The sequence below is a fragment of the Streptopelia decaocto genome (genome assembly GCF_964273445.1).
Source record: "Streptopelia decaocto genome assembly, chromosome: 2".
NCBI lineage: Eukaryota > Metazoa > Chordata > Aves > Columbiformes > Columbidae > Streptopelia > Streptopelia decaocto.
The window spans coordinates 12,924,339-12,951,241 of NC_138655.1; the positions used below are offsets into that span (position 1 = coordinate 12,924,339).

A 26,903-nucleotide genomic window follows, 5' to 3' on the forward strand; every position below is an offset into this window, starting at 1 on the left:
AAAAATGATCAAGGTGAAGCTCAAGCCCTGGCACATGATCATCTATTCTGCTTGTGAGGATGCTCCATGGCACGGCCTTGCCCTGTCCGCTTGTCCCCAAGGAAAGCTTGAGCATGGTTAGGTGCAAAGACCAGCCCAGGAGCTGTTCCCAGGAGGCAGTGTAAGCAAGGTCACTGTTTTGGGAAGGAAGAGAATTTGGGCACAGGATGGGAACCATGCCAGGCTGTGTCACTTGCTCTCTGAGCCAGGGAATAGTCACAGTCTTGCTTAGCTTGCCAGCAAAGACAGCTCTCAGTGAGACAGCACCCCACTGGATGGATTTTGACCTGAACAAATACAGCTGTTCTGCTGTTATTCTCAGGCCTAATAGTATGTCTAAGCAGTGCTTGTACAGTGAAGTATAGTATAGACACCCCTGAGCTCATAAGAGTCCAAGTCACAAAGTCCATACAAGTGGAGACATGAATTAGATCAGAAAGCAGGCTGTCTCCAGAGTACCAGGGCCCAGTAGGGCTGACTTTAGTTTAAAAACAAACATCCAGTCGTCCAGCGAGACCTGGACAGGCTGGAGAGTTGGGCGGGGAAAAATTTACTGAAATATAACAAGGGCAAGTGTGGAGTCTTGCATCTGGGCAGGAACCTCAGGTTCCAGTATAAGCTGGGGAATGACCTATCAGAGAGCAGTGTAGGGGAAAGGGACCTGGGGGTCCTGGTGGACAGCAGGATGACCATGAGCCAGCACTGTGCCCTTGTGGCCAGGAAGGCCAATGGTACCTGGGGTGTATTAGAAGGGGGTGGTTAGTAGGTTGAGAGAGGTTCTCCTTCCCCTCTACTCTGCCCTGGTGAGACCACACCTGGAATATTGTGTCCAGTTCTGGGCCCCTCAGTTCCAGAAGGACAGGGAACTGCTGGAGAGAGTCCAGCGTAGGGCAGCAAAGATGATTCAGGGAGTGGAGCATCTCCCTTATGAGGAAAGGCTGAGGGAGCTGGGGCTCTTTAGCTTGGAGAAGAGGAGACTGGGGGGTGACCTTATTAATATTTATAAATATATAAAGGGTGAGAGTCACGAGGATGGAGCCAGGCTCTTCTCGATGACAACCAACGGTAGGACAAGGGGTAATGGGTTCAAACTGGAACACAAGAGATTCCACTTAAATTCGAGAAGAAACTTCTTCTCAGTAAGGGTGACAGACACTGGAACAGGCTGCCCAGGGGGGTTGTGGAGTCTCCTACTCTGGAGACATTCAAAACCCGCCTGGACACCTTCCTGTGTAGCCTCATCTGGGTGTTCTTGGTCCGGCAGGGGGATTGGACTAGATGATGTTTTGAGGTCCTTTCCAACCTCTGACATTCTGTGTGATTCTGTGTGTGAAACAAACAAAAAAAACCCAACCTGTTCCTTTCACATTTTCTCCATACCACACAGCCCAGCCTTTCTGGCACAACCCTGTTAACAGCTCCATTTAATGCAAAACAGGATTGGGGCCAGATATCCAAAGGAGAACTCTTTGGATAACCAGGCCAGGAGTTATGAAAATCAAAGTCAAGCCCTGAATATTAAATTTATCTGGATTTCTGTGTGGATTACCTCATCAGCCAAGAATCGGATTTTATCTATAAAGCTCTGAGTCTCACGCATCATTTCATCCAATGACATCTTCTTTTTCTGCTGCTGGACAATTCCCTTGGCATCACTGGACATTGCTTCCTGCAATCAGGAAGGACAATATGTATTTTTTATACATTATCAAGTAGTTTGAACTGGACACAGAAAAACAGTCTTGAATTCAAGTTGAAAAGAGAAGATAGAGACACTTGGTTCAAGGTAACAATTACCTTCTTTGTCACAACAGAAAGTGGTTAACTCTTTGGAGCTGAATAACATAAAATCTGAATATTCCTCATTTTCTCTTTGTGTATATACATGTCCCAAGACACATGGATTTCCACCTAGAATTTTTGGGCCTCAGTCCTGACAAAGTCACAACCAAATTCTGTGCTACAAACAGTTAAGAAAGATAATAAACATTCAGATGACCTCCATCCAGTTTGGTTTCTTCTCACTGGTTCCCTGGAGGAGGTGACTATGTCCAAGAGTATTAAATGCCAGTCTTTATTGGTGTTGAAGTTCAGCCCCACCACAGCCTAACAGCAGTGTTAATTTGGCATTTTTCCACTGAACTCAGCATCATCCCATTTTAAGATGCGTGGAAAAGAAAAAGCAACTCATGTCTTATTTGTTTTTAAAAACAATACGTTCTGAAATATTTTAAGCTATCTTACAACCCTTTATTAAATATAACGGGGTTTAAAAATGCTATTGGATACTATACTCTTATTAACTACAAAGCATTCCAGTATGGTTAAAACAAATATAAATTACAATGTATACAACTACTGTTCTTTCAGTTAACATCATTGCATCAATGTTTAAAGGAAAGAACACACATACCAACTCTTGCTTGAACAGCATATGTCTCTTTTTGTCCAAAGCTGTACAGTTCAACCCTTTCCGCTTCTTCTCAGCAATAGTAATGAAGACTCTAGGATAAAAGAATAACAGGTTCTTTAAATGTGTTCTTTTTTAACCTGAGCTGCTAAAATACATTGGAATTAAAGGTCCTTTGGCAGCTGCAGTACATATACCAGAAGACAGATATTCTGAATTCTCTAAAATAAATATTGAGCACATATAAGATTCAAAGAATAGAGTCTGGAAACTCTCCACTGCTTTTCACAGAAACAGGGTTAATATCTAGAAATTAGTGTTTATATCTATTTTGAGTCAAATCACGTCATCCGACAAAGAGCTCACTGAGTGATTTACCCAGTATGTGGAATCCTTTGTTTTTTATTTTAACCTTGTCCTTTTTTACAGTATGTCTATCACACACTTCATTAAATCCTACTTATCCCATATACATTTTATTCTTAGAGTCCAGAAAGCCAAAATAACATGACAATGATTGGCACTAATCTACTGTCAATATTGAGTATTGAGAATAACAATAAAATATTTTCTCTGTATAAATAGAAATTTGGTAAGACATTTGCTTTTACAGCAGAATAAATAAAATATATCAGTAAGTTTACTGGGTTTTTTTTTATTATCACCAGTTTCCTGGTCTAGCTTCGAATTTGCAGTCAGCACATAAAGTTGATTTGCTGTATCATAGAATAATTTGGGTTGGAAGGACCTTCAAAAGTCATCAAGTGCACCTCCCCTGCAATGAGCAGGGACATCTTCACCCAGATCAGGTTGCTCAGAGCCCTGTCCAGCCTGGCCTTGAATGTCTCCAGGGATGGGGCACCTGCCACCTCTCTGGGCAACCTGAGCCAGTGTTTCACCACCCTCATTGTAAAAAATTTCTTCCTCACGTATGCCTCTAGTAAATGTAGTTACCTGCTTTGATGGATAAAATCATTTAGGGTCATCCTCATTTTCTCCTCAGATGCAATCTCTGAAACCTTAATCAAATCTTTTACTTCATCTAATGATTCTTCCTATGAAAAACACATGAAAGAGTCATTATGTAAAAGAGGGCACTTTGTCATTGTGCCAGTGTTATAACACCATTATTCACTGTATGACTAGCAAGCATGAGGGAGGCGACTTTGTAACCTGACAAAACAGGACCTTTCATATATCACTATGCTTGCAATGAGCAGAGAGAAGACTCCGGTAGCATGATTTGTTTTTATTTTCTCCAATTTCTCCAACTACTAGTCCAAGCTGCTACTGCATAGAACAGCTTCGTTCTCTCACTTGTTTGGTGAAGATCAATCAGTGTAAAACATTCTCCACTAGGTAGGAGGAAAAACTTTCGTTCTCCTTGGTTCTGTTTACAGCCCTGCTGCTTAAATTTATCAAGTTGCTGGAGTTAACTTCTCAAACATTAGGAGGTACCCAAATACATATGCAAGTTCTACTGTAACACCTACTGTTATCACTGAGAAATGGAGCCTGTCCTCACAAAGTAAAATAAATTGCTGGGTTTCCAGCATGTTCTGTGGGTGTTCAGGTACACTGACAAACTTGTCTTTCCACATATATACTCAATGCTAACTTTTCAGATTCCTGGGTTCAAAAATGTTCGCCTATTGGCCACTGTATTCTCGTGATACAACCTTGCATCAGCATGACTTTAGTGTTGATGCTGATGAGGTATGTAAGCATTAATGAGGGGTGAATCGGACTCAGTCTAAGTGTCCCCAATTAAAATATTCAATATTAGAAGTCACTTTACAAAAAAAAAAAAAAAAAATTACTACTTTCTTGAGATTATTGGTAGGGTCAGCTTTAAAAAAAGTGTAGAAAAACATGATTATGGGCAAACACTGAAAAGGGCAACACAATGAGTGTCCATGAGATGATATGCCATTTTGTCTCTATCAATGTTTTTAGGAAAACTAAAATCCAAGAGTGTCCTTTAAAGAGTCTCCAGCATAAACACCATTTAAACCATGTGGGCTGGCAATAAGATGTCAGAAGAGAAGCCATAGGAGACGGAATTATTCCGTATCACATATTTTAGTTGTTTGACTGTTCTTACAAAGAATAAAAGTTTCTGAGGAAAGACAGCACTACAGCCAAAAAAAAAAAAAAAAAAAAGATAACAAATTGTAGACAGGAATACTTGACTATCTCTAATAGATCAAAACAATTGGAAAAAGAAACAAAGAAAGGGCTGGTATCAGCTACTCTCACAAATGGAATGCAGTTGAGGGAATTTTTGAAGACCTGTTTTGGGGAACATGACCTCTTGTTGAATTACTCTGCTGAATACATGAGCCTGGAAGGGTGGCTGCCACTTACCAGGTGATCTGCCATTTTCTCAAGAGTGTTGGAAAAGTACAGACGAAAGGTCTGGTCACCCCAGTAGCTCTTGACACAGACACAGGGCTTCTTCTCCTCATATGGCAGGTACTGGTAGTTCCTGTGAAAACGAAGTACAGAGCAGGTCATAAAAGTGGGAGAGGAGTTCAAGGGGAGGCACAGGAAGGAAAAACTGCTTGATGCTCTGTCACAGCACAGAAACCGAAGACACGACAGGATGTGTTCATATGTGATAACCAGTAAACACCAGGAAGAACAAACACAGGCATCACTTACGCCACCTGGGAGATCCCTGAAGAGAAAAAGCTTGAAGTCAATGATTTAATTTCAGTGCTTTCCAGGGTGTGAGAAAAGCCAGGCAAAGAGGCATGCAGAAAAGTTCTGAAATACTGTTAATGATGGGAAGAAACAAGGGAAAAAAGAGCAAAGATTAAAATCTGATCACCTCTTCAAGAGCAATGGCTCTGCACACCACACAGCAGGGTCTCCCACCACATTGCTTTCACAAGATGCTTTTTTTCAGAAGCAATAGCTAGTGTAGATTGACATTCCTTGGCAGAAGCTGATCTGTAGGACCCTGCTCAGTAAAAGTGATACCAAACTCATAATAACTCAGTGATAAAATGCATCTGCTGCTCTCTTTTTTCTCACATTTTTTCTTGGGTCCAAGTTGCCATATTGACTCTTTTTGTAATGGTGTTTTCTTTGGGTGTTTAGCTGTGCAAGTGTCTTGTACAGAAGAATATGAGCATAACCAGAGGCTCTGCGGGCTTCAACGCACACCTGCTACAAATCTGTTTCCATTAGAGTTGTGATAGGCAATATGCCAAAACCAGGTACCTGAGAAGCACTTTTTCCTCCCTTTATATAAATACTGCAGCCCTGTGAAACTCTATCCTCAGCCATACTGGGCTTAGCACTAGAGGCCTCACCATTTTCCTTACTAATGATGGGGTAATGGAGAGCTTTTTACTGGATATGAAGCTCTAAAAACTACTTTATGTTCTTCTGGGAAAGGCTCCAACCCAATGCCACCAATGCATGCACTGCAGCTGAGAAAAGGCTGAAGCAGAAAGCTATTTTCTGGTGTGTACTCGCCATGTGACACTTCAGTTTTTCTCCACAGAAACTGATTCCCACATAATACAGAATAAAACTACTTGTGCCTCCTGCTCTTCACAATGTCCAACAACTGGCAGAAAAATGGTTGTGTTTTCCATCTCTTCTCCTCTGGGAGAGGCTGTGGTACTCAAGAAAGGAGAGTGCACTTGATATGGAGAGAAGACTTGACTTCTGTCTTTTCAAGGTCTTTCTATTTGAGCACAGACAAATTTCTAGAAAGTGCTAATCATCTGCTCCTAAAATCCAGAGCCCCAACAGGCTGAGATGCTTAAACGTGGGCATCTACCTGTGGGCCCAGAAGGGGCTGAATCTCTCATGTTTGGTTGTGAGGATGCCTCAGATACACTAAGTCATTTCTGATGGAACTGAGCATGTGTCCAACCACTAAGCCAAGCTCCCAGAATCCAAATCTCTTGTCACTGTTGAGCATCCTATCCATGACTCCTAACTTCCATACATCTCTAATAGGTTTATGTGAGAAATTTTCTGTTTAAAAAGTTGAAGATCAGCTCTGCAACTTCATTTTCCTGCCCTATGGGATAGATACCAAAAGTGAAACAGAATTTCCCACTCACTTTCTCCTCAATAACCTACAGCAAGGTAAGCATTACCCATTGAACTTGGTGCATAGTAGAGCTACACAGGTCTCAGGCAATCATTAATTTTGGTGGTTTCATAAGCGGGAAAAACAATTCAACTCTCTCCCAACACCAGAATGTCCTAACCTGAAATTCATAGAGCTTATGAATCTTTTCATGGGATTTACTAAGAATATTATATATCCATGAAATAATTCACATGAAAGACTGAACTTTCATGTCTATTATTCCCTCTATGAGAATTTGAGGGAACCACTTTTTCAGTGTTAGCTTATCCTTGCTATACATTTTGATATAAATGTGGAAAATTCCTGGCAATTTCATGGTGTCTGCTTTAGAAGTCTTATTGCTCTGCCTACTCCTTTAATTAGTTAGTGATTTTAATCTCCAAAATGGACTCTCATTGTCATTTTCTGTTGTTCATTTATTATTCTAAAATGCAGAGTTTATCTAAGCTATTGGATATCCCATTAAGTACTGATTAATACTAAAAATATCCAGTGATGAGACCAGTAGGATGCCAATATGATAGTCACAAAGTCTTTAGTTGGTATCTGTGCCTGGCCAAACTGTTTTAGATAGCACAGGAGGGAAAAAAAAGACACAGTATTTTACATATATTTGAGGAAAAGGGATCTTTAATGAGAGAAAACTTTTTTTAATATTGGAGTGAGCCAAGAAGCAAATAGCAGATTTGAAGACTGATTCATTCTTTTACAACAGTTCTTTAAATCTGAATTCTTGTTAAGGGAGAAACTAAAAATCCCACTGTCTCTCAGGGAGGATAATGATCCAGCATGTACCCAAATCTGCAGCCCTGTTAATGAGGGGAGGCAACTATATTTCTACTAAACATTGTTTTTTCCCCACTTCTCTTTATTTGTTGCAGAAACAAAAATTTCTACCATGGTATTTTCATTCTTGTTTTCTTCCACTTGTTTTTTTTTTAATCTGACCGAGCCACTGATTGCAAGAAAGGATGAAAGTACTTTTTAGTTTTAAGGAGGTCCAGAAACCAAAGAGATCCAGGCTGATATTTCCCATGTGATCCTTATATCTGTAAACTGCTTGGCAGTGCCTGGCCTTCTAAAGAAAGAGGTACCATCTAGCCTTGTCACTCAGCAACTATCGGAGATGATTCTGTCTACCAAAGCAACAAAGAAAATATTTCTTTTTTTAGCATCTTTGAAATGAATTAAACATTTACACTTCTGTTTATAAACAAGGCCATTTAGAAGAACTATTCTGCATGTTTTCATCCATCGATCCATTCTTTTTGTCAGGACTATTTCCTCCTACTTCTGTTATTATTTGCTGTTTAAGTCTATATCTCTAATTATTAGCTGTGGAAAGTGTTCTGGAAAGCTGACTTTGTCTTGCCCAGTTTTCAATATTTTTTATGTGTTATTCTGCTTCTGGAGCTGGTCACTGAGTGGATGTTACTTCTGATCAGATTATGGGACCCTAATCCAAACATATCACTGAAGGAGTTGCAGTTCTCTACAGATTTCCAATGCATATTTGGTGTAACACAGTTCCTTCAGAAACACCAGAAGTTCAAGAGCCCATGGAACCAAGAACAGAATATGAGTGTAAAATGGCTCAGAGCCCATTCACTTCGGTGAAGCCTGGAAATTTTACTGTTGTGAAAGATGTAATTGAGGATTTGAAAGACTCAATTCCACACAACATGTTTAATGCTGCCAGGATTCATTAATGAGTCCTATGATATTATAAAATAGGAACCAGAGTCCTGCACAATAAGCTTTTCAAACACAGATCCTCACCTGTTCCCACCTGTAATCAGTGGCTTCTCAGGGGGTGTGGTGGATATCAGGGGTACTCCAAGGTCATGAGTAATTTCATCCTCCCCATCATGTAGTAGAGTTTCTTCTGCTTCTCCATCACGCGTCTTCTTTTTCCCTCCAGCTCCTGCTGACACCCCATCAGTAATACTTCCAAAGTTACCTAAAGACACATGGTTACAAGTGAAGACGTGACTAGCTTGGAGGTGGCAAACATGAATGAGGTTTAAAAAAAGAGAAAAAACAGTCATACCAGTGGAAAATCTTTGTCCCCTCCTGTTCATCACCTGCTCCGCTCATACCACAGTTTGTAAAGGTCCTGACAGGTTATGTCAGTCTCAATGACTTTCCAGACTCCAGGACAGTGCTTCCTCACCTGCCTTATGTGCTATATACCTAGAATACTAGCGCCATCACTTAGATCCTCTGGTTACTGGCCCTCAGGATCTTCTGCTTTTGCTAAAGAAATTCAGAAGCTAAACAATACTGCTGTAGATATTTCTAGACCCAGGAGCCCCAATATGTCTTTGATGTACACAGGAAATATGTCTTCTTTACAACATATGGATGGACATTTCAAAGTTTGATCTCAGAGGCACTAAAGCTCTTTTTCAGAGAAGCAAATTTTGCATAGTAGCATTGCAGAGTTAGTAATAACAATGCTTTGAGGCCCCAGATTCAAGCCTAATGCCAAACAACTCTTGTAATGATACAGACATCTTCTCTGATATAATTTTGGCTTAAAGGGCAATTATCAGAACTGAGAAAGAGGTGCATCCATCAGATTCACAATTACAAACTTTATTAGAGTCAGGCAGAAAATATTCCCTGCAGGAGAAGGAAGTGCTGAATCATCCCACACAATCTCCTGATCCAGACTCTTCGTTCAGCCTTTCATGTAAATAATGGCCATATGCCAAATTTGGATCCAATTTCAACTGTACAAGTAGCTGGGAGATGTTCAGGTGCAGAGTTCAGAGCCAGGTTCATCTTTAGTATTAATTCAGACAAGAATCACTATAATTTCTTGCCCAACTATACAAACGAGTTTCTTGTCATTCCTAGCTCAGCTTCCTGGTAAGTTTCAGTGGGAATCAATATCCCTGATCGATTGCCCTGTTTGCCACAGACATCCCTCCCTGCACACATAGCCTTACTGCTGAGCACACTCAGGTACACAAGCATGAAGATGGGAAGAGTCAGGGTGCTACTGTGCACTTGGACTCTAAGAGTGGCTAGTAGAGAGATAAGCAAATCCCTGCAAGGGAAAGGAGACCTATACAAACTCCTTTCTTAAGGGGAATTTCTTCTGCTTTGAAAATATCCAGTCAATATTCATGAAAACGTCTTCATTTTCTCTTTATTTTGCTCCCAGAGAAAATTCAGCTCCACCACGAGGAGGTTCCTCACACAGTACAATCCTGCTTTACTCAGGAAGAGGACAGGACTTATCAGGTGGATCTTAGAGGACAAGCTGGTACATGCATTTTGGGGCTTGGCTGTACATCACCCCCATGTCAACCCTTGCAGACCCACATGTAACTCAAAGGAATTGGCCAAGAGGGTCCACATGGGTCCTCCCTGCAAAGGGGCTCCCTCACAGCCAAGGTCTAATTGCAATGGGCACCACAGAATGAACTCTGCCCTGAGGTAAATTATTTGAGTTGGGTCTCCCAAAAGATTAGGAGGCTAAACACTGGGTGAGTTGTTCTATATATTGACTGAGAGGATTTGTAGTAACACAGGGCATCTGGGAGTAGAGACAGCTATGCATCAGTACGACCAGTTTGACCGCTACCCAGAGAAAAGATGATCAGAGTTCAATTCAAATGTTCAAGCCCTGCTCTGAAGCTGACTCCTGAGCCCTAAGACACAGCTGTCAATAGCACAGAGCATCCCTTTGCTTCTGAGACTCCCTCTCTGCTTTGGAGAAGCTTAACACACTTACCAACGGAAACCTCAAAGGTTATTGGCCTGTCCCCAACCTTCCTATCAATCATTGTGGCTTCGAAAAATGTCCCAAAGAGGAGGAATTCCTCAAATTTCTCTTCATAGATCTATTGGAGAAGGAGAAGACAGAAAAAAAAAAAAAAATTACATTTATTTTACCTTCTACTCTTTTTTACAGCACAGAGAAGTATTTATAAATAGCAGCTGTGTTACCGTTGTAGATCTATCAGTCTGAGGTGGTCAGCACGGCACAATTCGTAGGAAGAAGTATTATCTCTTCTCTGAGAAACGGATATGGTTGGGAAAAGAGATAAACCTCTGTGATTTTGGTCTTGTCAATATTGTCCAGTTATATCATGGCCGATTACATAAAAGTCATTACCCTTCACTTCATACTCTGCTTCACCAGTAGCTGTTATTAAATGGTTTCAGTATCTTCACATACTCTTATACCATCATTCAAACCACACATCTAAGGCAGTTCAAGGGCCCTTTTAGTTCAACAGAAACAAAATACTGCCACCCTGAGAGAAGTCATTTAGCAGTGAATACAGCAGTAGTGTTCCCTTGCATTGCAATAGTAAATACTGCATCCTAACACACCCGGGCAGGGGAGTTCTTGTCCATCTTTGCTTTCCCCAGGGATGACTTTAACCTACTACCCATGTGTTTGGGCTATCAAGACTTTGACCTTGCTCAGGGACACTCAGCAGTCAGTGATGCCGGTAAGATTTCTGGCATCCACGTCTTACTAGGCAGCAGCCCTGTGCAAAAGCCTATTGAAACCAAGCAGTCCTTTTTTTGTTTGTTTGTTTGTTTGTTTTGGTGTGTGTGTGTTGGGTTTTTTTTCCTGCTGTGCCTTAAGCTATAGGCCCAAAAGTGGGTTTCAGGGGATGAGAGGGCTGTGGTCCTCCACTTCTTGCCTTCCCCAGCAGCACAGCACAGAAATCAGTAACCCTGTTTTCAGCTTATTACAGACTTTGGAAGCACAGGAACCAAAGGGTCTTGGTGCAGCAGCATACCCAGAAAAGTGTGACAATGCTTTGTGGAGTTTTAAGGCACTGTTTGCCTCTGTTTAAACCTATTGGAGCCCCAGCATCTGCTTATCCTTGGCACAAACTCTCACTGAAGGAAGGCTAACACCTCTAGAGCTCTTGGGTCATTAACAAACCAAGCTATTAGCCCCAGATCAACACCAAACTCAAAGGAGATAAATTTTGTGGTTTGAGTTCTTCCCAAATTTACACCCTGGTTGCCAAAGTCTCTCCAAGGCAAACCCTACTGATTTCACAGCATGGACACCAGTGTGCTGAAGTCCATTAGGCAAGATCAGTACTAGCTTCTTTTGCAACAGAGTGAGGCAATGAATAAAGCATCAACTGAATATTTATTTCCCAGACTTTTGCAAAGCAGAAACAGCTTTTGACACAGCCCATGATCTCTTAATTTTAAAAAACCTCTGCTATACACAGTAAAGGAGCATAGGTCTCCAGTGAAAGGATTAGCAGCATCACATATCACAGCTAACAGCACAAACAGATTGCAGCTGCAGAGTAGCTTTAGCTTCCCTGCACCTTGATTATTTTCAGCATGAGCCCAGAGCACAAAGTGGCTAATAAAGCTGAGGCTCAGAGGCTACAACACACACATCTATCTCCCATCCTAAAGAAAGAACATTGCAAAAGTTTAACATCTTCTTGCTGCTGGAATAGGTCGATAAAGTTGGGCTGTGGGGCTGGGTAATTTGCCTCTGTTGTCTCAGAGGCACTATGAGACATTTTTCACCTTATTTATAATGTCTCCAGTTGCTGCTTTTTCTTTCAGAGAGTTTTAATACAATTACTGTATCTACCATAGCATGAAATATTGCTGAATGTCAAAAGCAAAAGGTTATCAAGCATTATGTTTTTATCTTTTACTCATTCTGTATTTGAAACTGAGGCACAGTAGCCAGAAATAAATCCTTATTACTACTATTAATATTTATTGGTGTTACCACAGGGTTTGTTCCTCTACCTGGAGTATTTAGCTAGCTCATAAAACCATAGTACTTGAGCTGCTCACAATAATGGATTTTTTCCATACAAAGGAAAATCTATATGGAAATAAATTTCTTCTCATGTCACCTCTGTTACAATCTTTAGAGAAGAACTAATGAACAGAAGCAATTTACAACTGCATGAGTATATAAAGCAAGACCAGGACACAGGTTCACACAACTGGTTTGAATTACTCATGCCATTTCTCTGCTAACACATGCCTTGACCTGCTCCAGCTGACCCTCATGCTGGCAATAACATGGCACAGGCCAAGGGAGAGCACCTGTCAAGGCTAGGCCTCAGGACCAAAGAACAATCTCTCTTGTCCTGTTTACTTGTACAGATGGAGTCAAAAGACCAAGAATCAGATCTGATAAAGGACACAAGTGCCTTAAGCACTGAGGTGGTAGCCCCACTACAAAAGCCAAAATTTTGATCAGTGACATACTGAAGTGGAAATAAAATTGATTATGAGACTATGTTTTCTTCCTATAAAGTGCAGAGGAGGGCGATGAAGCTGGTGAGGGGCCTGGAGCACAAGTCTGATGAGGAGCAGCTGAGGGAACTGGGGCTGTTCAGCCTGGAGAAAAGGAGGCTGAGCGGAGACCTTATCACTGTCTACAACTACCTGAAAGGAGGTTGTAGCATGGAGGGGGTTTGTCTCTTCTCCCAAGTAACAAGTGATAGGATGAGACAAAATAGCCTCAATTTGTGCCAGGGGAGGTTTAGATTGGATATCAGGAAAAAATTCTTCATGGAAAGGGTTGTCAGGCACTGGAACAGGCTGCCCAGGGAAGTGGTGGAGTCACCATCCCTGGAGGTGTTTAAAAGGCATTTAGACAAGGTTCTTAGGGACATGGTTTAGTGCTAGAGTTAGGCTATGGTTGGACTCGATGATCCTGAGGGTCTCCTTCAACTGAAATGATTCTATTATTCTATTTATTGGGTAATAAAAAAAAATGAGCTTGCATATGTACCAATGTGTTGTTGCTCCCAGACAGTGATGTGACAGAGCAGAGAATCCAAGTGTTGATTCAGTACCTAAACCCACATGCCCTGCCACAACCGTACAACCTTATCAAAACATCATAGCACAGATCTTCCTATGATGTATCTCAGTATAACAGGTGAAGTTAGGAAAGCAATACCAGTTAACACCAGTTGTGGCTGGACGCAATTTGCAGGCCCTCTCCTAAAGAGATCAGCAATCTAAAACTACATTGACAATGCAGGATTAAAGCAGGAGAATCAAACAGGCTGGGCTCTATCCTTCTGCACTTGTAAAAATTCTGCACAAGTGATTGCCTCCTGCCTTCAATTGACAACTATCAATTTTCTCAAATGACTGCAGAAAATCAGACTTGATCATTACCAGCTGCCTCCATCAGCTTTCTGTCATTTAGCAGATATTACATCCTGTAAGTTTCTAGTAGGAGCACATGGGTACAGCTCGTGCAGAAGGGGCAATAGAAGAGGAGGCTGTTTTATGGAAACCAAGTCCTACTCAAGAGTTTTTATGAGTTACAGGTGCACACCAATGCTCCATTTGCATTGCATTATTGTGGGAAGGTCCCAAGACTATAGAGCCACAGAGAAGCTGGCAAAGGCACATAAAAGCAGTATTACATGGTCTGAACTCAAATACACACATTGGTCCTATCCTTGGAGGTTTAGGGGCAAATGTCAATCAATCTCTTAATATCATACCAACCTCTGAAGGCACATCAAATGGCTCAACTTCCACTTCGGTTGAGTTCATCTTATCTGAAGGAGAAACTGACTTTCGATCTTCTCCTGCTTTCTCAGTTTTGTCTTTTCCTTTGGGGGCTTTGAAGTCTTTATCTTTAGATGGAAATTTTATATCCTTGATAAAACTTGAAAACTTCGGCTCACGGGCTCCTCCTGAAAGTATCTCCACAGCAATCTCAATGAAGAGACGTCCCCTGAAGGAGACACCTTCTCCAAAACCTTCATTAAGCTCTTGGTGGTCATCCATGAGGCTGTGATTCCTGGGTGAGCCATAGAGATTGATCCAGGCAGGCCCAAAAGTAGGCAAAAACCCTGGAGATAAAACACATTTTATGACATTTTTATTAGGTGTTAGCATGTTCTCCTCACTGTCTGCTGCACTATCTGTGCCTCTCGCACACCAGGAGCCAAACATGGACCCATTTCTATGCAGGTGAGGACCACTTCATACAGAGCACTGTTTGCAGGGCAAACTTTAGACACCAAGGAGCCTCCGCCAGTACTCAAACAGGGACTCTGCCAATACGAAGCTCTTTCTCAGAAGGTATTCATACCACATGTGCTGGGACATAAGGTCTATTATATGTCTTAAGAAAAAAAGCTTGGTCCCACAGACTGGGGGCTGGGGCATGGTGGGAGAGGAATGGAGGCCTTCTCACCTTGTCCAAACTGTTCCCAGATTCATGCCACTACCTACGTTATATGATTTGTCTTTTATTTTCTGATTAAGGATTTAGGTACATATTTGAATTGCCAAGTTTAAGGAGTTATTGTGACTTTGCTGAGCTGTGGTAACGGAACGCATTCCACACTTAGATGACACAGTATAAATAAGTCTGTACATGTAGGCTCAAACATCAGTGAAAAGATGCCAGATAGTGAACTTTGCCTCAAATATATGAGGACAAACACACTAGCCTATGGTACCTCCTTGAGCAGTCGTAACACCTAGCTGAGCCCTACCTCAATGCTTTGCTCTTAACGGGTACATCAAAATCACAAGCCTGATCTGCCCGTGATTTGCACTTTGTGTTTTCATTGCCAGGCAGAAACTGGCACAAACTATGAATTTACATCAGTCATCTCTAATGGACTAAGGCAGACAATTCTCAGGGTCAAAAAGAAGGTACCATATTATGGAGCAGCCCTGTAACAAGAAAGGCAATGGCAGACCACCATGCACAAAGCACAGCTTCAAAGGAAGCAAGAGAAGGTCTTTCAGAACCAAAAAAAAATGTGGATGTTCACTTGAGTGCTGTACATCTCTAGAATGGGATAAGTCAGAGCCCAGATCTCAAGCAAGTAGATTTTACAGTAAAAGGATGTTCTGGAACAGACATTTTCCCACTTACCTTTGTCACCGTCTTGTTCATTTGATATTTTCTTCAAGTCAATGAAGTGAGTGGCTAAGGCCACATCATTCATGCTACCTTCATCCCAGACCTGGATTTTGACTCTTCGGCATAGTGGTGGGAACATTTCCTTGAAGATAATCTGTTCGTGCCACACTGGATCTGCACAGTTCTTTTGCACTGTTGTGCGTCCCTGAAATGAAAGCCCAGCAAATTTAGCCCCAGAGGGGTGAGGTTCTACAGAATGGCAATGAGTATAGCACACATCGTGCTTGGCAATATCTCTCCAGATATCCTATCTTGAAAGTACTTCAGCTTTTCTATTAGCTTGTTTATTTTCCCCTCCACATCTAATAGAAGACCACATTATGTCTAAAGAATTCTCACCTGTACACAGCCAAGCCTGGAATAAGATCTTATTCTTCAGAGCCCTTATGCACAAAACTTATCTGTGAAGCCAGACTTCAGCATTTCTGCTACAAACTGCACATCTTCAAATGGCTTTTGAAATATCTGGGTGGTAGTAACTCAGGGCTGTTTGTCTTATAAAAGATGAAATTCATTACAGCTGCCAGGATGCATGTACCAATGGAATTACCTTAAATGAAGCAATTTATATAGTAGAAAATATGATTACTGTGACTCACATTCTGGGCACATGCCTGTGTTCTAGGGGTGTAGGGACTGGAGCTATTCCTCCTAGCCTGAAGGAGCTGACAGGACTGTGTCAAAATCTGTGCAGACACAGGGCTGTGTCAGGACTTCTGCTCTCACATTTGGTGTGGAAAATTGAGTCAGAAAACCCACTAATTATACCTCTAAACCCTTATTTTACACACCATCATGCAAACTCACACCAGTGACCCATTCTTATGTCTTCTTCAGCTGTCTTTTAAACCTAAAGTAGCTGCATGCATTTGACCATTATAACCCATATTAGTTTGAGATTTAATACTCTGCAATTTGGATTCACAACAAAACATGAAATCAGCACCAAAGGCCCCATTCTTATGCCTGAAACATCTGTAAAGGACTAAGTGGAGTTCTCTCTAAGGCTTCCTACCACAGAGAAAGCATTGCTGGCTTACAGTCATTTCCAGTCTGATTTTTTCCCTGTTAACACCACCAATCAAGACACGCTCCCTGACATGGCATTTCATGGGTGTACCCCAGAGGAAGCAGGCCCCTGGACCTCCTCTGTGCCCCTCTTCCACCAAAGTCAGAAGGTCCCTCTCAGCAGCTCTCTGCAGCACCAGGTTTGATGTTGAAGGAACTCCGGGAGCAATGAAGCCAGGAAACACCAAGCCAAGAGTCTACTTAGATGCTTCCTCTTCTGCTACCCATAGAGAAGCTATAGGGGTCCTGAGTTACAGCAGCGTAATTAAGAAGTCAATACACAGCCCTAAAATACAGATTGAACTATCTTTACTGATTCCAGGCCTGTTTCCTTTTTTTTTTTTCAGTCTTAGGAGACCAGAACATAACACTTACCTAATATCACACTGGGTAATTCACTGTCTTGTAACTTGATGTTTTACTGAGAAATCTACAGACTTCTCTTTCCTCTCCTGTTGTCTGACTCGAGCCTACTACTGTGAGGCTGATATTAGATCAGCTGGCATTTAATGTTTCCATCACTTTGTTCCTGCATAATTTAAGAACTGAAAATTTTCTTTCTGATGAAAGACACATGTCTTTTACTTAATTTATGTAACTATAAGTTAAAGGATATCAGCATAATCGCCTGCCTGTAGCATAGCTAATAGGAAAGAAGGCCTACAGTTGTGATCAAGAGGATCCCAATTACCATTTGACCTGCAAACATGACCACCACATAGGGATCCACAAGGTCCTTACTGTCGCCTATGAATGCTTTGGTAACATTGGCCATGATGCTAGAGTTCATCTTTGGAAGTCCTTCTGCTTTGTAAATTCTCACATAAAATCTGGCCCATGGCCTTTCAGATGGAAAGCCTTTGGGGATCAAGAGGTTCCTGAAAGAAAACAGAAGCCATTTCCTTAAAATTGAAAACTCAGACAATGTGGTGATATTCTAACAAAATCATCTCAAGTTAACTTGTGTCTTGAGAAGACACAAAAAGGTATATTAATTTGTTTCTCCATCTAAATCAAAACATTTTCTGGTTACCATGAGAAAATGATACCTCATTACGCAGTAAATACGTCTATGTGATATAGAACCACAAAAGCACAAAACACATAGTGAACTCTGGAAGTCATCTGCTCCAAAGCCTGCTCAAAACAGGTCTGGTTAGATTAGGCTGCTCAGGACCTTCTCCAGTAAATTCTGAATATCTCCAATAATGGAGATTCCCCACTGTCTCTGGGGCCTTGTTACGTTTGACCACCTTTGAGGTAACAAAAATTCTTTTTCAGGGTCTAGAGAACAAATGTTACGAGGAGTGGCTGAGAGAAATGGGGCTGTTTAGCCTGGAGAAAAGGAGGCTGAGGGGAAGCCTTATCATTCTCTACAACTACATTAAAGGAGGTTGTAGAGAGGGAGGGTGTTGGTCTCTTCTCCCAAATAACAAGTGATAGGACAAGAGGAAATGACCTCAAGTTCTGTAGGGGAGGTTTAAATTGGATATTAGGAAAAAGTTATTCACTGAAAATGCTGTCAAGCATTGGAACAGGCTGCCCAGGGAAGTGGTGGAGTCACCATCCCTGAAGGTGTTTAAAATACATGTAGATGTGGTGCTTAAGGACATGGTTTAGAGATGGACTTGGTAGTGTGAAGTTAAAGGTTAGACCTGATGATCCTGAGGGTCTCTTCCAACATAAATGATTCTATGATTCTATAGCTGTTCTGAAATTTCCTTGTTCTAATATGTGTTCAGAGCCTCACATCCTCTACTCTTTCCAGACTCTTTCCAGACTCTTTCCAGAGGTGCACACTGGGCAGTTGAATGGTTGAAGACAGCAGTAGGATCCCCCTTTAATCTGCTCCTCTTAAGGCTCAAGAAACCAACCCTCACACATACACATACACATTTCCCCGTAGACCACATGCTCCAGCTCTCCATCATCTGGGTGGCTCTCTATGGACACGGTCCATTACGTCAGTACCAACCAGAAACCTTGCTCCTGTAAAATTTAAAGTATGCTAGCAGCATACTTTACCACCCTGAACTTCTGTATTTTACAAGGAGAATGCTAATGCATTTGAGTTTATTTAAGGATATGGAGAATATCCATGCACACACAACTGACAGCAGTAGCTTTTCCGCATATTTTTTCTTCTTACTTCCCTGCTTTTTGGAAACATTTAACTGGTTTCAGATCAATAAACATTCTGTCAGAGATAATCTGGCACTTAGCCACAGAGCATGGTCAACTCTTTCAACTGCAGAGAAGTGACCTAACATACCCTTCAATTCAGTGGAAAGGACTGTAAAAACTCTCTTTGAGCACATCAGAACAGCCAGGTGTACAATACTATCCTACTATTAACCCCGAGTTAGCAAGGAAAGGACTAGAAGGAGAGCATAGGACTTTTGAGGTACTCAATAAAAAAGGAAGCAGTAAAGAAGAAAATATTGGAATACTTTTCAATCTGCTCCTCAGTATCAGCTGTTTTCTGTGTGGCTTGTACTGAGTCACCTTTCCCAGTCACACTGATGTCACACTTCAGGTATCCCTTGGTTCCTGTCCGAATGTCAGCAGGGTCTGTGAGAAGGGCCCACTTGTCACAAAACTGATGACCTGAAAGATGGACAAACTTAAACACTCAAATAAAGTCTGCAAAATATGCAAACACTTTTCTTCTTCTCTCCTCTCCCAGAAAAAAAGCATTGCCAACAAAATTTGTGTTTCCAGGAGGACCATGTGCAAGCACATCTGTTTATCAGACACACTTGGAGGGTCCAAAGTGTTGTGTGACCAAAAAGGCAAATGAAAGGATTGATCTAGAGTGGTTACTGAGGTCAATGGCTAAAGATCAGTGGAAAGTTGAGTGACATTCAGCAGCTGAATTAAACTTGCTGCTTTACGAGGAAAGGCCACGTATTTTGATGAGAGCTGTTCGAAAATCTCAGTACTGTCTGGCAGCAGAACCCTCACTGGCAGCTGTGGCCAGGTGTTACACTGGCAGCCAGGGGAGGGAGGGAGGAAGGTGGGAAGGAGGGAAGGAAGGAGGGAAGGAGGGAAGGAAGGAAGGAGGGAAGGAAGGAAGGAGGGAAGGAAGGAGGGAAGGAGGGAAGGAAGGAGGGAAGGAGGGAAGGAAGGAGGGAAGGAAGGAGGGAAGCAAGGAGGGAAGGAGGGAAGGAAGGAGGGAAGGAGGGAAGGAAGGAGGGAAGGAAGGAGGGAAGGAGGGAAGGAAGGAGGGAAGGAAGGAGGGAAGGAAGGAGGGAAGGAAGGAGGGAAGGAAGGAAGGAGGGAAGGAAGGAAGGAGGGAAGGAAGGAAGGAAGGAAGGCAGGCAGGCTTCATCTTTCCAGTGGTAAAATGCACAAGATGATTCACCCACAACAGCCCTTGCTGCATCCCTGCTTGAGCAACTCTCCTTGAGCAAGGTCCTTAAACCTTACATTAAGTCCTTGGCCATCACTTTGGGTGTGTAAAGGAGTGGAAGGGAGACATCAGGATGTATCAGGGATATGAACAACCCTCAGACACCACCCTCCTGTAGAAATGTGAGCAGGAAGTAAAGGACAGAATTCAGAGACTAAGGAAGTCTGAGTTTGGACATAGACTGCTCAATTCAGTCAGGCTATTTCTCTCTACTGACTCCTGCAGGAGCCCTCAAGAGAGGGTGGCCTGAATGACTCTACACTTTTGCTCTAACTGGGTGAGCTCTATAGCAAGTGGCCTAAATATGTTTGTTCCCAAAGTCTAAGAAGAGACCAGGTCCTTGAGTAATTACGGAAGAGAGAAAGATGCATGTGGATGGTTGTAAAAACAGTCCAAAAAGAGGTAGGTGAGCTTTTCTTAGCTTCATATTTCAGAAAGCACAAGACAGCTCTGATGAGGGCAGGTCAAATGGACCCATGGTTGCCTCTTTGTCATCTCCTTCTTCTCTTTTCCATTACAGTCTGCTCCTTCTCTCAGTAAGCTGTTCTTTCCATGCTCCATCCCGCTCTCCCTCCCCTGCTTCTACCCCAACACACGCAGCGGAGTTTTGAATGCTCTGTAACAAATGAGTGGAGTTGGGTTTTGTAGAGTATTCAGCTGCCCACTCTGAGCCCTTAAAGAAAAGTTGTCCTTGATAAGTGCTTCCCACCAATGGGCAGATTCTCAAGCTGCTTTCAGTGTTGAGTCTTTTTCCAAAAATTTGACTGATGCTCTGGTACCCAAATAGGAAAACAACCCTTCCAAAACCTTGTTAAGTTTATCTCTTGGCATAAACCACAAGTATCTAAGTGAAAAAGCAGCACACCTCCCTCTCCTTTTCCTCCCTGCCTCACATCTCATTTAACAGACAAAAAGGGCAGAAAAATGCATCACTTACCTGGCTGAGCATACACTGTCCCCAGATCTACTTTAAAGGAGCCTATCAGCACACTACCGATCAGTTTATTATGCATAACCTGGTAGAAAAAGAGAGGTTAAGGAATGTCACCATCTTTCTTCCCACTCAGCATAAGAAAGAGCAATCCAAACAAAGATCACATTTGGTTCAGAGGTAATAAGCAGCGACATGAAGCATCACCCAAAATTGGGTGTCCATAGCCACAGCAGATGCTGCAAGCATCTGAAATCTGTTCTTCATCCAATATTCTTCCAATTTAGAGACAAATATATTTGTATCCAAGTGGATTTACACAGGTTCATCTCAGGTTCCAGGCTTATAAAGAGGAGGGATCAGATGGATGTGTCTTCAGAGCAGATGCTGTTGTATTACTTATCCTGGTAGTTTTAAATAAATCACAATGAATATAAACACATGGGACATAACTGGTTTCACAGCAAGCTGCAGAAATCATAACACTTTATGTGAAATAAATGAATTGTCATAAGAACTGAACACACCCAGAGGAGAAAGACTGTTTCTTTGCCACATTTCAATGTGCATTTAAACCAAGAGGCTCGATTCTGAATTACCCCCCACAATATTAATGAATTCAGATAAGTGATACAGATATAAATAAGATGGCAAGCAGACCCCAGTGAGTCTATGCCCTTATTCTTCCTGACAAATAATTAATTTAATTTAATTCACATTTAATTGATTTTCTTTTGTCACAATTCCTAAATCTATATGCTTCTGTGTCTTGCTTTCAAATACATGAATGTGCTTCATTTCACAGGCAATGCAGAGGCTAGTGGCTTATTCTAAGGGAAGACCGGCTCTCAAACTGTATTTCTCAAAAAACATATCTCACTTCGTTTCAGAATAGCTAAAAAAGGTGAAACCCACTGCCTATTTGTAGGAAAGTTTCTGAAAATAGGCTGAATTGCCTGGAAAACCTTGACCAAACTGCAAAGAATAACTAAGCCTCTGGGATTCGAGTCCACAGAAACTAAATCTAAATGTTGGAGCTAAACAACCAAACCTCGGAGAGCATTTTAGGAATCTGAGAGACATCAGACCCTGGCTCTGGAACTACACGTCCTAGATAGGAGTAAAAGACCTCTGTGATTTTGTATTGGATTTGTCATGTGACTTCATTTTGCGAGCTTTTCTTCAAGACCAGGAGAAATCTATTCCAAAGTAAAGGTCACTGGCACTTCAGTCAAGATCTACCAGAAAATTCAGGCAGTTGCTAGCTGCTACATAACAAACTTCCCCATTAAAGGTCTGGGGCCACTGTGCCCCTATGATTTAGGGATTGCATTCAATTGTTCATAGTAATTCCTCAATTCAACATTAGAGGAGTTTCTAGGGCTGAAAAATCAGAAGTGGACAAAGGAGCAGTTTTATTTTACTCTACTATTAAAGCTTATAAATTAAGCAACCTTCATGTGGGAGAGAAGCCAGAGTGAAGCCAACACTTCATACACTCGATCCCTGATGCTGCCAGGTCCCATCACAGCACTGCACCCTTGCAGTTGCACATGGGCACATGAGGGTGGGGAAGTTGCCAGGAAAACTGGTGGGTTTCACCCTGAATCCAGCCAAAATTACAGCTTTGGAGGAATTACATGGAAATAGGAGCCTGCCCAAATCAGCTGATCCAACATGGGATGGATCAAAGCGGGAAGAAGGCTGTAGCCTTCCTGTAGCCAAAAAAAAGGAGTTTCTTTAAGTCCCAGAAACAAAAGGAGGATATGCGGTGAGTCCAAGGTGGTGTTGTCTCATTGTTCTTTACATTTTCTCTCCACAGCATGACAGTCTGTTCAGAGAGTGTTAGATGAGTAAACCCTCACTTCTCCATCCATCAGACTGGCTGTGTGAAATGTGGTGCCCTTGGGTAAATACTCCCTGCACCCACTGAAACGATGAGGGTTTCCACTCCTTGTAGTGTTTTCAACTGCTGAAGAACTAACTCACTGCTGCTGTATAATGCTCTGCATCTTTCTTGGTGCTTTTTTTGTAAGCACATTTTTTCTGATGTAACAAAGTGGTTGAGCATGAACATGAAGATTATAGCAAACACCTCTTCTCTGAGAGGAAGCATCACATCTACATTGTACTTAGTTAAAGGTTTGTGTCTTTCCACACTTGATTGACTCTGTAGATGACTGATAAATTTTCTTCAGATTTTCTGATTAAGGACAAGCGTGAACACTGTTAAATTGGGGAGTATTTCAATATTTCAGTACTGGAGATACAGGTTTAACATGAAAGCGCCATTGCATTTTTACTACAGTATTACTGCAAGGTTGTTGGAATGCAATGGAAGATATTAATGAAGAAAAAAAATCTATTCATTAGCAGGTGCCAAGATGTAGAAAATCTTGTTTCCCCTCAAATGCAGGGTTTGAATACAGCTAGACTAGCTACTGAATTGATGCACAATGACATCAATCTTTTTTTAATTTTCTTTGAGCTTCCATATGCAGATGAGTTCATTTTCACAGATTAGGCAAACTCAGTTCATGGATGATTGCTGCTAATGGAAGCTGCCAATCTTTGTTTCGCCTCCAGTGAGATTCATGCTAAGCAAGTGCTGCAAAACTTTCCATCCTTCAGTGTTTCCTTCACTCCCAGCACACGTATTTCCTCTCTTGTTTCTATTCACCTGATATATTGCATTCTCCAAAACCATGTTGCAAGGTGATGAATCTCTGTTTTCCATAGCATATTTGAGCATTGCACTGGGTTAATTTGTGGCTTGGGGTTTTTTAAAGTAATTTTTATCCAGAAGACCTATAATTTCTCAGTGTTTGACTGTCACCAGCTATAAATCAAATAAGTTTGCTGAGCTTGACAAAACTATGCAGATTTACACTATGTAGTCCCCCTCCAACACACTCAGAAAGCTGGCACTATCCCCTCCACCACTGGATATATGGAATCATTACCAAAAGAATGTGAGATTGGAAAGACTAGCCATATTTTAGAGAAAAATAACTGTAGTAGTAGTAGCTCACAAGAGTTGAAGCCTCAGTACTGTGCTGACACTAACCATGGGGGGACCATACAACAGTCAGACGACATCTACTCCCGCAAGAGATGAGCCAGTGTCAGCCTGTAGTAAACTCTGTCTTCAAGGATAAGTGAAGGTCAGATCTGCAGATACCTTTCATAGGTATGAATTTCACATATTTGAGCTGTGCATGTGATACAGTGGATTTTAACTGGAGCTTAGGATTCAGACCATCAATTTACTACCAGCATTGAAAACCCAGTTGTTCAGCTGGCTGTGTGTAAATAAACATTTTTTACTTCTGTAGCTGGGAAAAGTCACTTTACTAGCAGCTCAGCAAAGCAAGTACACAGTGAATATCTCCAGGAGGTTTTACACAGATGTTTTCTTACTGCTCTTTATCAGTACCTAGCTCTGTTAAGCACAACCAGCACAGATCCTTTCCTGATGTACATTTTTGGAAATGGACAAAGCTCTTCAGGAAAAAAGCAACCTTTCTTGTGGTAACAACTCCCTGCTCAGTTCTCTGGCCAATTGGTGGGACCTTTGGGAGTAGAAAAGCAAAAACAGTTCATGAAGGGCTCAGACTGTGTTATTTGGAAGTGTTGAAAATACAGAACAGTCCAGAGTCTTGTGAAATCTTTCTTAATTCCTTAGCAGCTCTGCTACATGTGGTGATGAACCTGAGGAGCCTCAGGTAAGATAATTAGCATGACTCCACAGACTTGGCATCCCAAACTGCAAATCATTATCTAAGGCCCTGAGTCAGAGAGCATGTGTGTCTTCCATCAGGCCTGTTCTGAGGTGTCACATAACTTTACTGGGACTTTACTTGCAGCGAGCAGTGGCCACAGCACTGAACACTTGGAGCCCACTCCCATGCTATTACAGTAGCAACCAGCTGCTGACACACAGGGGCAGCCCAAGAGCTGCTACTGAGGATAAGGTACCTGGATATTTTAGTTAGAAACAGTCATATCTGAGGAACTGACATAAGCCAGAAGTTTTAACTAAGCCAGTTGAAACAAGTAGCAGCTTGAAAATTAGAGAGAAGAGGACAATGCTGACAAGTGTTAACTAAGCTGAAGTTTCTCCTTCTACCTTGCAGATTGCCAAGCCAGCAATTATTGTCCCTGAAAATGCACAGTTAATCTTCTTGTAGGGTTATATTCCATTAAATCATTACCAGTTGCATTTCCTCCTTTTCCTTGCCCCTATCATTTCTCTTTCTTATACTTCATGCTGACTTTATAGCACTCTTGGTACCTAAAAGTATTTCTCTTTTTAATTACATTGAGAAGAATAATTTAAAGTTGAAGTGACATAAACAGCAATGACCTTTACTTACTGAGCTAAGCTTTCCTAGGTACTTACAGAGATGTTGATTATTTTGTCGAACAGGAACACCTGCGGTCCAACAAAGTCAAACACAAAGTACTGTGGGAAAAAGCAGATTCAGAATCATTCTTGTGCTGGTAGTGAGTGCTATCAGCAACACGGTTTATCATTTTAGGTTGCTACACAGAGCCCCTGTGAGACACTGGGGTTCTGTGGAGGTGGTGGTGGGCACATTTCCCTGCTACCTGGCTTGTGGCTGCCATGGCCCAGGCTTGTTTGCTACTCCTCTCTGTGCATGGCTGCACAGTGCTGACCTCTGCAAATGCCCATGGTGATCACTCTGCATCAAAGGGTACTGCCAGAAGGGACAGGAGGCACAGGGAAACCAAAAGGAGCAGTTGGGTTTGGGAGTCACTTTGGTCTCATTTTTTATCAGCTGGGAAAAATAAATGTTAAGGAAAAGCTGAAACAGTCCAATGGTAGAAAAGGGAAGTTTGGGACAGTTTAGACAAAGCTCCCAAAACGTTCATTTGGAAAAATGCGGAGGCAGCAGTAGTAGGGTAGGATGCGGTAGAGGCGGATGGGATGGATAGAGCTTGAGAAGGGAAAGAGCAAATTGAAATAAACCCAAGGCTGTTGTTTCTGGTGCTTTGCAAAGCCTGAAACTTAAACAGCTCTTCCTCAAAAAGGCCAATGGCATCCAGGGGTGTATTAGAAGCAGGGTTGGTTAGTACATTGAGAGAGGTTCTCCTCACCCTCTACTTTGCCCTGGTGAGACCACACCTGGAATATTGTGTCCAGTTCTGGGCCCCTCAGTTCCAGAAGGACAGGGAACTGCTGGAGAGAGTCCAGCGCAGGGCAACAAAGATGATTCAGGGAGTGGAGCATCTCCCTTATGAAGAATGGCTGAGGGAGCTCGGGGTTTTTAGCTTGAAGAAGAGGAGACTGAGGGGTGACCTCATTAATGTTGATATATATGTAAAGGGTGAGTGTCACAAGGATGGAGCCAGGCTCTTCTCGGTGACAATCAATGACAGAACAAGGGGCAATGGGTACAAACTGGAACACAGGAGGTTCCACTTAAATATGAAAAGAAACTTCTTCACAGTGAGGGTGACAGAACATTGGAACAGGCTGCCCAGGGAGGTTGTGAAATCTCCTCTGGAGACATTCAGAACCCGCCTGGACACCTTCCTGTGTAGCCTCTTCTGGGTGTTCCTGCTCCAGCAGGGGGATTGGACCAGATAACCTTCTGAGGTCACTTCCAATCCCTAACATTCTGTGATTCTGTGTTTCTGAGACTTCCTTGCTCAGGCATGTGAGTGCTACCAACTTAGTTCATCCCCATTCAAGATATCAAGTAGTGAAGGACAACCCATAACCATTGAAGAAATTGTCTTCTCCAAGAGAGAGCACCTACCTCATTGTAGAAAGGGGCGTTTGTGCCTTCCTTTACTGTTGTTTGCTTTTTCTCGTCACCTATCTCGATGATCACCACAGGGTCAATGTTCTCACCCACCAGCTGCCTGGCCTCAATGATGGTGATGGCAATCTGTGGGGCACAAGGACACCATGCACACACCTGCATTCAGGTGCAGCCTGCCTGTGGATTTCACAGGCACATA

The 26,903-nt window shown here is 42.1% G+C and overlaps 1 protein-coding gene across 1 annotated transcript in view; it reads right to left on the bottom strand.

The window, feature by feature from the left end:
- FER1L6 (fer-1 like family member 6) overlaps nt 1-26,903 on the bottom strand; it is a gene marked incomplete at both ends in the record, with an annotated part of 81,081 nt that overhangs the window by 37,991 nt on the left and 16,187 nt on the right. Inside the window, 13 exons of the mRNA XM_082045782.1 lie at nt 1,589-1,708; nt 2,453-2,543; nt 3,404-3,504; nt 4,817-4,937; nt 8,346-8,526; nt 10,312-10,420; nt 14,064-14,413; nt 15,454-15,646; nt 17,261-17,447; nt 19,020-19,176; nt 20,919-20,997; nt 25,315-25,377; nt 26,699-26,830. Coding sequence (XP_081901908.1) covers nt 1,589-1,708; nt 2,453-2,543; nt 3,404-3,504; nt 4,817-4,937; nt 8,346-8,526; nt 10,312-10,420; nt 14,064-14,413; nt 15,454-15,646; nt 17,261-17,447; nt 19,020-19,176; nt 20,919-20,997; nt 25,315-25,377; nt 26,699-26,830 — 1,884 coding nt within the window. The remainder of the gene's footprint in view (nt 1-1,588; nt 1,709-2,452; nt 2,544-3,403; nt 3,505-4,816; nt 4,938-8,345; nt 8,527-10,311; nt 10,421-14,063; nt 14,414-15,453; nt 15,647-17,260; nt 17,448-19,019; nt 19,177-20,918; nt 20,998-25,314; nt 25,378-26,698; nt 26,831-26,903) is intronic.